At 33.5% G+C, this 17,879-nt stretch overlaps 1 protein-coding gene across 1 annotated transcript; it reads right to left on the reverse strand.

The window, feature by feature from the left end:
• Positions 1 to 1,192: 1,192 nt before the first annotated feature.
• On the reverse strand, positions 1,193 to 12,690 carry LOC135145863 (protein MON2 homolog). Its single transcript, XM_064077992.1, has 45 exons — positions 12,052 to 12,690; positions 11,920 to 11,986; positions 11,653 to 11,777; positions 10,819 to 10,950; positions 10,493 to 10,625; positions 10,197 to 10,255; positions 10,018 to 10,143; positions 9,878 to 9,964; positions 9,741 to 9,827; positions 9,620 to 9,679; positions 9,362 to 9,426; positions 9,209 to 9,273; positions 9,079 to 9,151; positions 8,809 to 9,027; positions 8,677 to 8,753; positions 8,498 to 8,611; positions 8,381 to 8,445; positions 8,234 to 8,326; positions 7,830 to 7,879; positions 7,674 to 7,758; positions 7,452 to 7,614; positions 7,278 to 7,390; positions 7,120 to 7,186; positions 6,950 to 7,064; positions 6,836 to 6,894; positions 6,716 to 6,777; positions 6,594 to 6,657; positions 6,317 to 6,404; positions 6,126 to 6,184; positions 5,355 to 5,510; positions 5,111 to 5,229; positions 4,903 to 4,993; positions 4,682 to 4,849; positions 4,568 to 4,602; positions 4,293 to 4,370; positions 4,159 to 4,223; positions 3,577 to 4,104; positions 3,264 to 3,411; positions 2,875 to 2,992; positions 2,712 to 2,787; positions 2,507 to 2,655; positions 2,307 to 2,444; positions 2,099 to 2,189; positions 1,487 to 1,557; positions 1,193 to 1,356 (listed from the first exon to the last, which is right to left on the reverse strand). The coding sequence occupies exons 1-45, from the start codon at positions 12,181 to 12,183 to the stop codon at positions 1,193 to 1,195; spliced, it is 4,899 nt and encodes a 1,632-aa protein (XP_063934062.1). The 5' UTR covers positions 12,184 to 12,690.
• Between the last annotated feature and the right edge of the window lie 5,189 nt (positions 12,691 to 17,879).

Raw genomic sequence — 17,879 nt, forward strand, 5'->3', positions numbered from 1 at the left:
AAGAGTAGTATGCCCGAATAATTAACTATTAAATTGAAAATTTCAAACTTTTTTAAAAAGTTGAGTCAAGGTTTCCTAAGAGTCATAAAATTTTAAAACTTATAAGATAAGTAGCATGTCAGCATAGCTAATGTATAATTAAAAAGCATCTAACAGCTCTTAGTGGCAATTGTCTAAAAAGCGACACTGATCGGCGTCCAGGGGGCGGTGGCCACCTCTCGCCGTGGTGGTTTTTTTAAAGGAGACGCCCAACCCCAACCCGAGTTTTTTTTTTGGCTTCGCTATTTTTGTTTCCCAAGACTGTCGTTGGTAGTTTCTGGGAATATTTTTTCTTGAGAAAAGGAAAACAAATTTAGCGATTAAATACTAACAGGACGAAATAAAATATGCAAACTAAATGAATAGAATATATGAGGCCCCATTTAGAAATATGGAAATCTTTTCGGGTAAATTCAAAGAAAATTAGTGTCATCCCATAAACTAACTTAGCAATTTACCAAATTTCGAGAAGTTACCTTTACATATGGAATAATCTCTTAAATCTCACCGTTGTTCTATTTTTGTGGTTCGTAATTTCGTTTTCTCATAAGATTTATATGTTAAAATAAATATAGAGTTTTAACAGCATGAGATAAGGAAGAATATCTATTACCTGAAAACCAATAGCCCGCTTACCACGAAAACAGCATAAGTACTTTTAGAAGGACAATAAATGAAAACAAGAGCTACAAAAGTTTTTTTAACTGTAAACTATAAACACCATAACTTAAAACATTTATCAGTGTGGTTCCTTACATAGAGCAATAGAGTTTCGGCCTTAAAAACTAAAGATTTAAAAACTAAGGTCACTTTTCTACCATTTTAAAAAATCCAGTTTATTGTATAGAAATTTAATTGAAAAATGGTATTAAGCTTATGCAAAGCCCTTCATTCACTTGAAAAAATTATTGTAAATAGAAATTAATATAACTCTGAAACTTTGGCCAAAAAGAGGAAAATGCGTAAAACTGTATTGTAAAATATAACCGTAAAAAAACAAGGGTTCTTTACCACGTGTATGCCAAGTGTAGTCATTTATCACATGCTCAATTTTATAAAAAATGATATCTTTAGCTGTTCTTGAAACTTGCCAAGTTCAATAGTAATCAGATAATGAAATGTTTGAGGATATATTTATTACGAGTACAACACCTCATTCTCCCTCGCAGCAGTTAAAAAAAATTTTTCCATATTTCAAAAGGAGACGCTGCAAAGAGAGATGGATGCCTTTATTATTACTATTACAGCCAATACAGTTAACCAATGGTTCGTAGAGTTTAGAGATCAATATAATTTTTTTTTTTAAGGTCTCTTTTTCTGTATATCACATTAAATATAAATTAAATTTATAAGGATTTGAATAGTTTTTATAAAAAGCTTATAAGAAAAATTGTATGATGTTAAATAGTAGAGCAAGAAGTACGGGGGACGAGAAAAAAATATGCACCTGCTTCCATGAAAAGACCAATTATCGTGTCGAGCGCTCTCAGTGTAGTTTCAACTTCAAGTACTCGAGGCCTTTCGTTGGTAATAAAAATTTTAGATCACTTTTACAGAAAAAATAGTAAAGCTGGACTTTTAAACAATTAAGAGGCAACTAGGAATTAATGTTAGATATTTGTTATTAAAATTACTTCTATAAAAGTTTCGTTATTATAGAAAAAGGATACAAAATTGTTTCTGACAATGTCATTCTTACTAAGGCTATATATTTTTAAGATTGTAATAAAAGTTGTACTTTTATTAATATACAGTTTTATAATAATGTTATAATTATTATAAAGAAAACAATAAAAATAATATTAATACATTCATTAGTATATTGAACTATACTTCAGGTTAATATACTACTAAAAACTAAAAACTTGAAATTCAAAACCAAATAATTAATACTAATAAAAATAGATCTCATAATAAATTTAGAGTCAAAATCGATAACAATGCAGACAAAATGCTTTTCTCCTTATTGATTTAAATTACTATATAAACCCATCAAAAAAGTTCAACCAAAATAATGAACTTTAAAATTTATTGTATTCATGTAGTAATCGATTCTAACCAATCAAGAGGAAGCAGGCCGCGAAAGTGAGAATCTTTGGCATACCCTATTAATGTCTTCGAACAGAAATCTATAAGGTCTGCAGTGAAAACTACACGAAGTTTGTAAATTAAAAAAAAAAATTAATAACAATTCACACAATTTTTTGAAGATATATAAAACTTTTACCGGAACAAGTCTGTATTTATATTTATATAAAAGGGCTTGCCTGAATGGGCGTCATCCACACCTGGCGGGAAGGCCAGCGACAAGAAGTAATTGAAAGACTCTTCACGAAACTTCTCCCTCACATAGCCGGGCATCTTATTGGTGCGTTGGTTCGCAGGGCGTAAATCAAGCGTGGACGCTAAAATTAGAGCGAAAAGTAAGCATGCTGGTAGCCAATAAGAAAAGGTTATATTGAAAGACCTTTTCTTAGAAGTTTTTCGAAAGCAAGAAGGCTTTTATCACTGAGATGAGGTAATAATTCAAATGCATTTTTTATTAAACACTTTATTAAAAGTATATCCAGTTGTTCATCCTCTTCAAGAGATTTATAGTCAACTTTATAAGTAGGCCTAGTTTTATAATAATAATAATAATAATAATTTTGATAATAATAATATTAATTTACTTGAAGTGAAAAAAAAATAACTCGAGCGAAATTTGCAAAGCCGTCCAAGTTTGAGATAACAATTTGTTTCCTTGCGCTGAAAGGTTTCATTATAATTTCAGCAAGAAAAAAAATCCACCAATGAGGTTATGATAAAAGCCGTGAAACTACAAATATTGGTTACTGTGATCCTGAATATGCAGGAAACCGAGATTTGCAACGAACAGCAGTGTCTCGACGGCTTTTCTCCATAACAAGCACTTGAAAAATTTATATTTCGTTTGTAAAATATAACGAGAAGTCTAATAATATATAGATAATAAACAGTATGAAAACAGTACTCCAGAGTATAATAACAATGTAAGCAAAAAGAAAAAGAAAAGGGAAATGGTTTTACTATAATTAAACAGAATTCAGTCATATAATAAAAAGGGATGATAGCCAGTAAAATAGTAATAAAGGCTAAATATAAGAAAAATATAGAAAAAGAAGGCAAATGGGAACTATTCCACTGCAAGTCTCAAATCACACGTGATTACAAGGTTAACCAATCACGTGTGAACCAATGCGGACCTGAATGAACTGAAGTAAAACTTTTTCGCGGACCACATGTTTGTTGTTATAGAACTCTTCGTAATATGTCTGAAAAAGTTCCAAAATGCTGCCTTGAAAGGTGGAACAGTAGTAAACTAGAAAAGTTGAAGGCTCTTGCACTATTTCGCTGTAACATAAAAGGAAATGAGGAAAGAGTTTGATGCAATTTACATAGGAAAGCATACAAACTTTATAGTAAATCAGTAATCATTGAAAATAATAATAGAAAAGTACTTCTCTATAAAAACCAATGAGAAATAATTGGGCTTTACTGCTCAGATAAACACGTAACCTGGGAGATCTATTTAGAACTTTAGCAGTTTTCTCCTGGCGGCCTCCGTTGTTGTTATTTTCCTTCTTTTTCTTATTAGGTGTCTTCATGTCATGTTTAGCGTGTTTACTAAGAAGCTTATGAGCAGTACTATTATGGTTGTTGGTAATACTTCTATTATCGCCCTCACTATTATCACTGAGGTCATCGTTACATAGTCCGTTATCAGTAGATTTCTTAGTAGCATCGGTATTATTCTGGCAGAAATTGTTACCAAAAACAGCTCTATTCACACTTTCTTGGTAGCCCAATGATAGGTAGTAGAGCCACTCTGAAAAGATAAAGGGCCAATCACTGTCGCACACTGGAGAAACCACCAAACACAGAAGCTTAAACACGGAAGATTGGAAAGACGAGGTCCTTAAAGAAGGCCAATCTCTACTATAATGCTTATTAGAATACGTGGGCCACCAAAAATGAATGTCCATCAAAACAACTTCCCGGCAAACTTTAAAAAAAACGCAAAGTTCCGGACGTGCAAACTCGGAACTGCGGTAGATACTTAAGAAAAAAAAATAATGAAAAGGAAAAGCGATAAAAGACCGAATGTTCTTATAAATCAAAGGGAAGACATTTGCAAGAGGAACATGAGCCTCCAGCGACTGCATCTGATAAGTTAACAGAAACCAACTTTTATTGCTGCATTTAACGTCTTCTTAAAATTTATCGAGTTATACAGCAAAAATGCAGGCCCAAGTCTGCCAAGCAGAATTCCACAGCGTCTTCCGGGCGGCCACGGGGGGTTGTCCATGTCCCTTTCAATATATAATTAGCTAGAGGTCACAAATTCACTACAATATATGAAGTGCAGGAAGAGATTCACGCTTAAAATGGCACCAGGCATAGTAAAAGGGAAAGTAATATTAGAATGTATTACACAGTACTAAGTAAATACTGGTTACTATAATAAACAAAATAAGGAAAAGCATAAATATTGAGCAAAAAGTTTTACTTCAGCATGTGTAGTACTTTTCCCAAAAAGACTGTCTGAAAAAATAAAAAAAGTTAAGTCTCAAAAAAGTAATGAATAATTTTATTTCAAATAATAATGCATCCAACAAATTACCTAATGACTTTACGAGCTCTATGTAGCCAATCATGGCCCGGTGAGAAACCGCTTTGCTGGGAAGTAGCGCAAAGCTTTTCATGTAGTGCAAAAGCGCGCGCCACTTAACATGGAAGGAAGGAAGCGCATATATCACGGCGGTGTGAGCTTCAAACAAGCTGGTCGTTCCTTATTTATAATCAATTTTCACGTGTTGTATAATTATTTATCGAAGGACGGACCTTTAATAATATCAATTTTCGTTTCGTCCCACTGCTCGATTATAGTACTTTGCTGAGGACGAAATAACAAATTAACAGCGGGAGGCTGCTCCTAAGAAAAAGATATCTCATAATAGTGCTTCATATAAAATCTAGAAGAAAACTGATGGATTTAAAAAACCAATCAAACAAAAAAAATTAATAGCCAATAAAAATAAACAAAAGTTACCATTCCTGCGGCGTCTTCAGAAGAATCCTGAACATTAACAAATAAGGGAAATAAAACTTCCCAAAATATAATTAGCCAAACATCCGTACTAAAATGAATTCCGTGGCTTCTTAAAGTTTCTAATACAAGAAATACACTAAAGTTTTTTCATAGTAATAAAAGTTCATCTTCTATAGTATAGTAATTTTCTTATTTCTATACATGTGCTTTCAAAAGTTTCTGAGGTTTAACATATAAAAAATACCAAATAATGTCTGGTTGCTGCTTTTTCGCACTTCTGGTCTTTGGTCAACACAAAGTTTAGCGAGTTGGGAAAACAACGTGATCCAAAGCGAATCATAAGAGTTTTTCATGGAGGATCCGAGTCGGATTGCCACGTGATGGGCGTCATTTTCTATTTCTTTAGTTCATCATTATTTTTAGTAGTGGAATATTAAAGGTGGACTGACAGAAACTTTTAGTTTGCTTTTAATGAAGTGCTTGAACTTTGGAAAGCTTGTACTCTTCATAAAAGAAGAGTACAAGTTGCATTTTTATAGCTTGCAAACAGTAAAAAAAGAGGTTTGCTTGCGAGTGTTATAAGTTATTAAAAAAGCCGTCATGGCGGACGGACTGCACCACTCAGAGCACAGTTCGTCTTATCCTTAATTTTAACTGGCACGCATAAAATGATGTTTTCGTAAACGTAACAATCAACACAGCAAGAGATAAATAACGGAAGTTGTTCGAGGCAAACGCCAGAAAAAGGGCGGCGGACGCCAACACACGTGTTACGTAGGAGCTCCTCTTACAATGGATTTATACTACTATTGGATTATAATGCCCCGAACATTCTGAAAGACCTCATCACATGGCTCTGCAGCCACTTCTCTACGCTAACCTTTGCTATAGCTTCTTTACTGGCTTCAAGCAAAGCGGTTTAATATGACACATGTCAAAATTTCTATAAAAAAAGCTTACTTATATGCGTGACCAATGGCTAGCTTTTAGTGGACATAAAAATAAAATATAAAACCTTCGAGAATTACTGCATTGTTGGACAGCGGGAAAGAAGAAAGTTTGGCTTCCCTGCCGCTTATAAATATATATATATATTATAAAGAGGCTTTAAGCATAATCTCATGGCTAAAATCACATTCTAAACGCACACAATTTAACCAATAAAAAAGGGAGACAAAAGAAACGAAAGCAAAAGAAATAAAGTACGTGTGTAAGTAGTCCGCAATGTTCCATAGCAAGCCAACTGCAGTTAAGCTGATATTGACATCCAACTTTTGGGTTCCAAAAAACCCCACTTAAAGAAATATGAGGGGGGGAAACATAAAAACCTTTACAATAGTAAAAAATTCCACTATAAAGCACCATAAAAACTGCAAGTAATCCCAAAAAAAGGGTAAATTTCTACTACTTGTAAACCAACATTTGACATCAATAAAGGAAAATAAAAAGATGAAAGCACTGAAAAACTATAAGGACAACCAACCGCTCTCCATGCACGCGTACAAGCATTCATTCGGAAGAACAGAAAGAAAGTCCGTAACAGTTAACTATTATTATAATAATTATTCCCCCTTTACTTCATAGTTGTGTAGTTTATTATATAACCTGCAAACTTTCGAAGGCTGCTCTGATATTGCGGATAACCATCACTTTATCATCTTTAACACCTGCCATTGGTTAAAAAAGTAGGCGCGATCATATAAAGTGATGACCAAAAAAGTAAACCAGTAAAATTTTTATCGTTAAAAGAAAAAGAGCAGCAAATTTCTAGTATATACGGCCATCTGTGGAGCGCATATAAGTAGCTTCATTAATAACTTGGATATTTTGAACAAATACCCAACACACAGGGATTGGCCAAAAGTCTGAAGAAGCGTTTGGAGGCACTCCAGTTGCCTCTCTTGAGTATCTAAATATTCGCTTCCTATCGTTCTCAGCCCGCTAAATATATTCTCTGCATCGCATATAACAGTAGTAATAGGAATAATAGGAATAATAATGATGAAAACCTTCGAGAACCTCAGAAGAGCAGTCGAAACTGCGCGATTCTCTTGACTTTAGTAAGAAGTGTACAAACTAAAAAGGGGTATAAAAATAATGAGTAAGCTTGAGCAGAAAAGGAAAATAACAAAAAATTTATATTGAAAAAAACTAAAAGAAGGCCAACTTTTGAAAGTGTTTCAACAGCGCCTACACGGATGAGAGAAGTTTCGCTTCTGGACAAACCGCGTAAAAAGGATAATACTTTTGGCCAATAAGACGATATTCTTTCGACATTCGCTTATATAAACCATAAACTTAAATTTTGAAGCAAAAACTTCACTACGAACTTTTCAGTTACCACAACAGACAATGAGCAAACGTGTAAAGAACAGTGAAGAGGCAAAGGCCCGGTTCGAAAAAGTAGAAGACACCCACGTGGAGGTCAATTTGAAAAAAACCTCCAGAAAGCGTTCAAAAGAGGTGGAAGAAAAGCATGACGTTGCGGAAAGAAAACGTGGGATCTATAAAAGAAGTGGCGCATTATTATGGCAGATGATAGCATGCGCGCCAGTAGCTGTACCCGATCCAAAAGCTCATGCGGGGTCAAAGTACGCTGAGTGCAACTGAATTCGCTCAGTTCTGCGGTTTCCGTTGGTTCATCGGCTCTTATTGATTAACAATAAATATTAAAAAAGCTGAAATGGAAGTTTTTGAGGGTCAAAGAGTCTTATTATACCCGGACAAGGGAAGAAGTTTATAGCTTTTAGTAATAACATAGTCAATAACCTATCAGGTGTAAAGTTATTAAACATTAATAAAGAAAAGAGAGAAGAACAAACAAAGGCATTCATTACAAATATATACAAGTTAGGTTGTTTTCGAGTATTACTAATAGGAACAGTACTAATGACTATCGATGGTATTTATTTAGGCCAATAAGCTCGCAAAGAGCATTCTCTAACCACGCTGGTGGCTTTATTGAAAAGGGCCAATCTCCACTTCAAGGCTCTTGCTGGTGTCATAATTTTTTAACCAAACAATAACAACAAAAATTAATGCTTATGGTTTCATTGTTATCATAAAAATTATATTAAATATTGTCAACTATTATAAAGAGGACAATATACAGCGAAGTTTTACTTGCAATCGCAGCAGAACGGCAAGCCACGAGGTGTCAAGAACTTTATATGTTACTTCCACAATGTTTAAAAAAACATGAGCGGCTAATTTATTCTTTTGTATCATTATTATTGCTATTATTATTACTATTATTATTATAATAAAAACCTTCTGAGTAAGAATGGGTGTCTCATTAGGCGGTGTAAAAGAGCAGGTTTCTTCATTCTCATAAACTAACAATAACCATATTCTCATAAAAAATCGTTTAAAAATACATAAACAAACCGTCGTCTACTTTAATTGGTGCAGGAACAACAAATTTATATAAAGCCAACAAATAAGATTCGCAAACTTTGGGTAGCTCTACAATGGCGGCCAACTGGCAAACAGTCTCAAACGCTTTTATAATAGCGATATCTATTTAAACGAGATCGATTGCTTACACCAATACTTATGAAGGATACCATTAAAAACTTTAGCAAGCATTTGTTCTTGCGAAGTTTCCTCTGCGACTGCTACCAATGGTTTTAAAAATAAACTCCTGACCAAAAAAAAAATTTTAAAACAATTTTTAAGTAATAATGATACCCACGCACCAGGAAAGTTTGATGATGTACTTTCCTATAGAGAAAGACGGATCGCTTTTATCGGAATCGGTATGTATGCTCGTCGGACTGCCCAACAATCGGCCCTTCAGTTCGTCTCTGGTGATGACGTCCGCGGTTTGAAAAATATTTAACATGCACGAGACGCACAGGGAGTAAAAATAATCCGGCGGTGCCGAAGAAGGGCCGAGTTTATCGAGCAAGTCCAGTCTGATTCGGTCCATCAGTTTTGTATTCGTCGTGGTTTATATTAACTATTACAGTGCTTGCTTACGATAGCTTAACTCATCAGAGAGTTGATTGGTGGAATCGGAATAGGAAACGCTACAGATAACTAAAATGACGTGGATAGATCACAAAGACGTTCACACAATAAATCATAGCAACTCACTTTCGGCCAACTTTGCAATAAAACTGTTCACTATAATATCAGCCGCTGAGAGTTGGCAGAGAGCTCTTAAAAAAATGGAGCATATGAATAATGTTTCATTCAAAAAGTACTCGTAAGAAGTAATGCAGGGTTCCACGATATACAAAAGAAAACCTCAGGGTGGTGGCGCTGCCGCACAAATTGTTGAGCACCTCAGCAGTTACGGCTCTTTTCCATAACTTTTTAAAAAATACATAAAAATAGAAGCAGAATAGATGAATCGACAACAGCAAACATCCACATGGTGACAGTACCAAGCGATAGTCTGGTAGGCCCCCCTTTATAATTACCCAATTGTAAAGAAAACGATTCCGAATGGACCCCACTCGCACATGTTTTATAAACTATCACTGTCACATGTGTAAAGCTCACCGGTTGATCCTCGTCGAGATATTTAACGAGTATAGTAAAAAAGACCTCGCATTCAGTTGGCTATACAATAGGTGAAAGTACTTTACAAATATATAAACAATAAAACATGAAGCAGAGAAACCAGAATATCGAAAAAGTTTTCCATCAAGACTTTCATAATCCTCAAAAGACGAACAAAAAGGGGAAAAGTGATTTTTCCATTGGAATTCTGCAATTCGAAACGTAAAAACTTTGGAGGGGAAACAGTCAATCAAGTACCGCGTTAGTACTTTCTGAGGGATGGAATAGATCGCTGATGATCATTGGACACACTGAAGTCTTGATAAAATGCTCAAATGAAGGAGTCTGCTTCGATTATAAGTAGCTTGCAAACAACTACAGTAGCAGATAAATAATACTTTCAGTATATGAACTTCGTAAGAGGCCAACGCGGTTTCAATAAGCTCCAATGAGAAGTGGGCAGATATCACTGGCGCATGTTCAACAAACTGGAGTTCTTCCCCGCGAATAATATGGCAGAGGTCCTACCATCGGAATGCTACTGGAACGCACTAAGCCTGCAGATGGCAATAAATACCTTCAAAAACAGTAGAATGTCGCTGCAGTAAGAGGAGAGGGGAAACTCGTTGCTATTCACTAATGTTTTATGGATATAATATAAAAATAAGGCAGAACAGCTAATCAGATCCTACACATATCTATAAGTATAACAAACAGAAGAAACGCTAAAGTATATATAATACATTTACGGATGTTTAAAGTCTTTAATAAATCGAATTTAACCATATATAATAGTAAACTACTTCATTATTATAATAGAAGGTAAATAAAAGACGTGTAAAAAATAAAATAGAGCTAACAAAATCCTCTTACCAAATTCGGAGTCAGCGATTTCCTTATCGGCTCGTTCTAACGAGATGGTGAGGAACTGCCGTAAAGACGCAGCGGCGGTGTTGCTGATCACTACGTCGTTGCTCATATACAGCTTAAAACAAACTGAACAAAGCTGTTTGCCGATAGGAAAAGTTAAAAAGAATTTAGATTTTTTAAGAAACTTATGAAGTAATAAAAAAGAGTAGTAGTTCACGAAATAATATTTTAAATAAAACGAAATTAAATTAAACGAGCAGAAAAAAAGGAACTTAACAAAATAAACCAAAAAAAATTTAGATAAGAATAAGTATTTAATATAATTTTACTCCTGCAAGAATCTTTCCTTTAACTAAATAAGAACCAGTGAGAAGCGTATTAACAATCTGACAAACTCTGATCAGCTCAAGATGGGAGTCCAAAAGTGTGAACAAGAGATCGACAGTGGTCGATATTCCCTCCTAAATGTTTAATAAAGCAATGCTGATTTTTGAAAATTATACCCACAATTGTAGAATGCCAAAAATATTTAAATATTGTATACTTATACATAGTAAAACAATATCATTTTTAGAACCTTTATGTCCAAATTATCTAAGTAAAAAAATATTCAAGGATTTCTATAATAAATAAAAATAGAAATATTCCTCCCTAACTTTCCAAAAAACTGCGAATTAACTTGAAAGATGGAGAAATATACAATAAACATTGAGCTTTTAAAATTGTATAGCAAATCCTCAGAATTTCGTTAGCCCAACAACTTTATAGAGTTTAACTGCTTAGCTTTTAAACTTAAATATGACTACGAATTACAACATATTGTTAATAAAGTAGAATATATAAAATGAAGAACGAAGAATTACCATTGCGAGCATACTTAATTAAGAATAACTTATTATAATAAAACCAAAGTTAAAACAACGGGGCGATGTAAAATGTATAACAGTAAAAACTTTTGATTATAATAAAGTCTTAAATATTTTTTTAAAACATAATAAAAGTATTTCAGTTTGCCCAAAAATAAAATATGTAAAAGAAAAGCCAAAGTAATAAGGGGGACAACCCCAAAAATTCAGTCAGGAGTAAGCGCTGACGAGTTTCAAGTTATAAATATTTAAAACAACTTCTTAAAATAATATACATAAATGAATAACAATATTTACTTTGGAGATGGCATTAAAAGATATGAGTTTATTTAAACAAGCCAGAGAAATTTTAATCAGATTCGGGTTGTTAGTTTGACAAGCAAGAATTAAAGCGGCCGGAACTTCAGTAAGATCAGCAACAACTAGTTGATATATAACTTTAAAGTAAAAAAAAAAGATATACGACTGTATAAATTATAGAGTTTAAATTATTGTAAGATTGTAAGATTTTAAGAGCTTAATAAAATTCACAATATCTAAGCTATAGAAGGCAAATAAAACTACCAGCTTGATAGTTGGTCTGGGGTGAGTCAGATAAAGATCGAAGTTGCAATATAGCCTTCTCGGCCGCCTACAAAAGCGGATATAACCGAACAGTTTATATATAATAAGTTACTAAACTAATAAATTGTAAACCTCCTTCACTAAAGGAAACTTTTTCTTGGCCTCAGCGCAAACTGAACGCAGATCAGCCTGCAAGGACAACAAAACATTCTCAGTAAGTTCAACGTTTCCCACGTAAATAGGAAATCCGCTTAAAGGCTTCATTTAATTATCGAGTATTTAGCAAGCCGAAGAAGGAGTGAAGGTACCGCCGTGTTTATACAACGCACGCGCGCCCTCTACCTCAGCCCTTAAATAACCCTCTGCGTGTTAGATTGTATCCAGGACGAAATTTTTGCGGTAAGGTGAATTTAGCTATTAAACATTAAGAAATTAGAAACCTCTAAACACTGTTAACCATTATGGGGAGGGATAAAGTAAAGTTGTATAAGGTCTACGCGTCGTAGCACGAACGGCTCTTGGATGGTAGGCGCCCAAACAGGCGGGTTGTGGCCTAATGCTTAGGTTTATATCGCTGGAGAAGCCTCGAAGCTTTTTTATCGTCACTTGCAATTGATTTTAACAACAAATTCTAGCCCTTCTTACTACCAAAAAATATTGTTAACAGATATTATAACTCCTATTAACGTAATAGAAGACATTAAAAATCCATGAATCACTACTTGTTGAACTTGATACCTTTATAAATAAACTACTGCCCCCCTTAAGGTAGGCGCCCGCTTTAGGCGTGATGAAAGATTTACTATCTATTATACACGATCACTTTCAAAGTTTGATTACACGCTATATGCACCCAGCGTAATTACTATTCACTTATTCTTAACCTTAAAGCTAAAATTAAGAGCGAAGTTTTGCAGCTTTAAATTGATTTAAACCAAATCTATTAAAAAAGAAATTATTTTCTTGTTTTAGCCTTTATTTGGTTTACTATGACCAAAATATTAGCACTTAATAAGCGCAATTGAATTTTATGTTAGCGTAACCTTTTAATCGCGCGTTTATTTCTTATTAAATTTTTAACTAGAAGTCGTAGTGACAAAGTATTCATGTGCAAGTGACGTGTAGTTTTTTTTAACCCTTTCTGTGGCTATAAGAAGCGTCGGTACAGCCGAATTAGGAATATACTAAAGCTATATGTTGTTTTAATAATAGTAATTTCAAGTGTTTCTAGTAACCCTGTAGGCTACTAACTTTTTATGATGGTTATAATTTAGGTTGATGTTAAACCCTGTAGGCAAAAAACAAATTGTTGGGGTATTTAAACCTTTACTGACTGGTATTTGAACCTATAAGCCCTTTAAAATTAATTGTAAGCAAATGTATATATATATATATATAGATGTACAGATGTGACTAAAAAATTAAAAAACACAAAAAAATTAACACGACTGCCAGTTTATTTTGCGTGAACCTTCATTATTTACTAACAGCTAAGCAATGAATAATCAATAATAATCATAAAATATTGCCTAAAAATGGTAATTTCCGTTAAAACTTGTGCACTGGGATCTTTTCTTCAACGCAAACAGCTTTAAAATGTAGGAGCTTTACTTATTTTAAAAAATTTTTTTTAAATATATATGGTCTGCCAGTGCATTAATCACAAACCTTGTAAATTTATTGCGGTAATTTCTTGCCATATTTTGACCTTCTAATCTAAGAGTGTATCTTAGCAAGTTGCTCGAATCAATAATCCTTTTGATTGGTTTCGCGATAGTTTCATGAAACTGTTCTAAATATTAAAAAAATTCCATAAGGTCTAGCGAAAAAACCTTACCTTGTACTGCTTGAAAGCAAGAATTACGCAAACTAACAAATATGTTTATAGCATTTCAACGTGTTAGCACAAACAAATGTAAGACCAACATACACTTCTTGCACTAAAGCTCGGGCGGGTTATTCAAACAGGGTTCCATTGATATTACTATTTTAACTACTAATAGTGGAATCATCCACCTTTTCTCCTATTTATAAGAGATGTGGTTCACACAGTAATTAGGCTACCCTTAACACCGTGACCGGTCCCTTTCGGAATTAAGGAACAGGGGGGGTTATATCCCTTCTTATGGTAATATACTGCCTCTATATAGGTAACTAATGCATATGACAGTATAACGCTTAAATTTATTTTAGTAAACGATGTATGTTGATATTTAATTGACACTGGTTAAGGTGCTAGTACAATAGTGTAGTATTATTTAATCAAAAATGGCAGCACTGAACGATTGCTAAATTTAGCGCTGCCGAAGAGTGCTGAAATAAAGCAAAATTTTTGTGCGCCATGTGGCGCGTTAGTACTAAGATGAAAACTTTTATCACCTGTCATTACACAAGGGACCAGAATATTTTGGTTCTTTTGATAATAGTTCAGTGGCTACTAATAGTATACATGCATTTAACGGGTAAAATTTTTTTGCTATTTCATATAGAAAGACAATCAAGGAGTGCCCACAAATCATCTATAAAGTAGAATACAACAGTTTTTTACTCTAAGATCCTCGAAATATTAATATATTTTCCGTTATACTTCAGTATTTTCGTTATTAATGGAACAAGGAAATATCAGCGATGTCTTAGTGTGCAGAATTAATATTACAGTAGAATTTTTCCAATGCTAGCTTTAGGTCACATGCAAGAACCACATTCGACAAAATACTTAAAAATAAATGTAGCAAAAATGAATTAATTTCAAACGGAGAGTTCTACTTATTGTTACGTAGTGGAAAACCTGTTGGTCCAAGTATGCTGCTTTGATAAAAGCGAAACTTGAAACTAATAATTGTAATTTGAGTGTACGCTTGATAGTTTAGTTCAGTAAGCTGCTTGCTTTTTTTTTCATAATAGCACTATTATCAGAATTTTTAAGTTAGTTAGTTCATATGTTGTTACCATCTAATGTAGTTGGAAGCATGTATTCTATATTTTACCCCGTGCTAAAAACTTGTCTTAAGTTAGTGCAAATTACGCTCACCCTTAAAACACATCAAATTAAACATGAATTCTATGTTTATCACGGTAGCTTTATTGCTGGAACACTGCTAAAGCTTGCAAAACTTTAACCATTCCCCCTCTAGTGAATCATACTAATTATTTTCAATCTTTTTTATTTTATTATTAGTTGCCCAAAAGACTATGGAAGGAAGGCATTGAAAACACTTATATGGAAGGGTTTTCTAAATATACGCAATTTTTTTTATAAATATATTGATGTTTTCCACATTGTAAATTGTATGCAAAAAATGCCTTTGTATAATTCTATCAACGAATACATTTAAAAGGACTTGGTGATAATGGTGGTTAAAAACGTAACCCTCACTTTGAAGTCAGATGTTTAAGGCGTGCAACCCTTAAATGATATTATGAAAAGTAAAAAGTCTTACTAACGGGTTCCACCCTTCTGGTGAGGAGCTCATAGTCAGGGAGGCCTGGCTGGTAGTGGTGCTGGCAGGTGTCTCCAAAGCGTACACTAGTGGGCACTCGTGTCCCAACCCCTGCAGTAGAGGGGAATTCAGATTAAGCGGCTTATGGTTTAAGGAGACCGATCGTAGTTTGCCAGTGCTAAAAAAAAATAATAATGAAAAAGCTTTATTAAAGGGGAATCATTGGCGACTGTGTTATCCCTAGAATGGTAGTCTCACGCGGATAGTGACTGCAAAAGAGTAGATATATGTATAAATAAATTTACAAGATAATACGAAAATTAGATGGCCTCTCTATACCACCACACGTTCTACGCGGGAAATAAAGAGTAGAAAAGGTTAGATCCCCTCCTACAGGAGTGTGCTATCTCTATATATATCCATGGTATGCTAACTCAATGGACGTACGTGCTAACAAATAGTATAAGTTTACACATAGAAGCTTATATGCAAATGCAGGCAGCCTACAACTGAGTAAAAAGAAGCTTCACTGGAACAACTAAATTTTACTATTTAATATAACAACTTTTGCTCCAATCTCAATGTGGCTACTGATTGGAATTGGTATAGTCAAAACAAAAGAAAAAAGTGGGCTTTACCGATGTTTTATTCATGCTAGGTTAGACCATATTTTTATAAAAATAAAATTGAGCTTGTTTGCTTTAAAATATATCATTTCTTACTTGGGCCGTACGCTGTTAGAAAAAGTATAACAAATAAAATTTCCCCGAATATCAAAAAAATTTTATTGATTTCGAAATTTATTGTGTAGCTGTATTTAGTCTCTAATTACTGTGAATCACGAGTTTCGATTAAACTATTTTCGAAACACATGAATCTAAGGAATCTACGTTATATATATTATGGCTCTTATTTCTTTTTAAAAAATCCTTAGTCACTGAGTAAATTCGAAATTTTTATTTCAAGTAAAGTAGTGTTTTAGTTATTGTTTTTCTGTTGAACGGGGTTTTTATTAAACATGTTTTAAGTTTTGCATGGGAAAACGCGTTATAACACTTGGTGGTAGTTGTAGCATGTAAACTCTTCTAAACATCTAATTGGAGCTCTAAGAATTTTTTAGTAATATTCTAGCTTACCAATCTGAACTTCGGGTCGGAGTTTGATCTATAGTGCTAAGGACTTAGATAGTTCCTTTACGAAATTATTAATTATGCGAAAAAAACTTTTATTACAATCAGCATGATGGGGGTTAAGCGTGTTGTAAGCCTAACCTTAACCCTAAAGAAATTTAAGAATACTTAATTTACTTAACTGAACAAAGTAAGCATATCTTGGAATTTAAATGGAAAAAACGCAAAGATTACCAATACTAGAGTGTATTAAAAAATCTGTATTTTTTAATAATATAAAGTTTATCTCTGCGGTATTTCGTTCTGGATACTGTTAAAGACTAAGAAATAATAAAATAATCCTACTTTTATAATTTTAACTTTAAAAATTATGTTAAAGACAAGAGGGAGGCTGACGCGCCACAATTTACCACATTTTATATTGATGAATATTTGTCTGTCAGAAAGCAGTTAAATTAGCACATTTGTCGAATTTTTTTTTAATGCATTAGTATCACCGAATTTTAGCCCCAGCGTTAAAACTAATTAGATCTGGGAGAATTAATCTCAACCCTTTGTATATAGATATTCAAAATCTATAGAAACACGAGTCTGCTTCCTCTGACGATTCAAAGAGAAGGTCTACTTCCCTTCTAGTAAGACAAAACCATCTGCTACGTCTCACGATGTTATAACCAAGCCGATTATAAAGTCCTATGAAGATAAAAAAAAAACCGCAAAATTATGTGATAGAGTAACAAATGCAAGAGTGTAACTAACATTAGATAGAAGGAACTACCGTTAAGCAAGGTAGAAAATAGGAAACTAAACGAGGACAATAAGGTTACTAAGATCGTAGAAATAGAGTTAAGAAGATCGCAGAACAATAATTGAAAACAAAAGAACTTAAAATGCGTAAAGATAGCGCTTTATTATAAGAATAAGCAGAATCCCGTTCCTTTCAGAAGAAGACGTTTAATTTATATACCTGCAAGAGAAGAAGAGAAACTAAAATTGGGTGCTCATTACAATAAATGAGGTTAATATTTATGCTAGACACTAGTTTGGCGTCAGCTATATAAAAACACTCGTATATAATTATTTTAAGAAAAACAGATTAATCTAATAAGTCATTAGAGAGCGCTGATACGATGCTATTGCCATAATGTATGACGGGCGCGTTGTGGTTGTTTGTAATAAAAAAAATTCGTAAATGCTAGTAAATGTTAGCAATCATTCAATTAGCCTCAACATGGCGCGTATTTATACATTTTTTCCGGTTATTTGTTACGAATATTGCTATGTTTTTAATCTTCCTTTTTTTTTTTCTAAAACGAGGATTTAAATTAATTTTTCCATTTTGTATCTCCGTTTAGTTGAAAAAAACAATTATATAGCGCTCATTTAATTT

Source organism: Zophobas morio, unplaced genomic scaffold (genome assembly GCF_036711695.1).
Source record: "Zophobas morio isolate AGI-343-1 ecotype UQ-CSIRO unplaced genomic scaffold, CSIRO_AGI_Zmor_V1 ptg000194l, whole genome shotgun sequence".
In the NCBI taxonomy this organism is placed as follows: Eukaryota; Metazoa; Arthropoda; class Insecta; order Coleoptera; family Tenebrionidae; genus Zophobas; species Zophobas morio.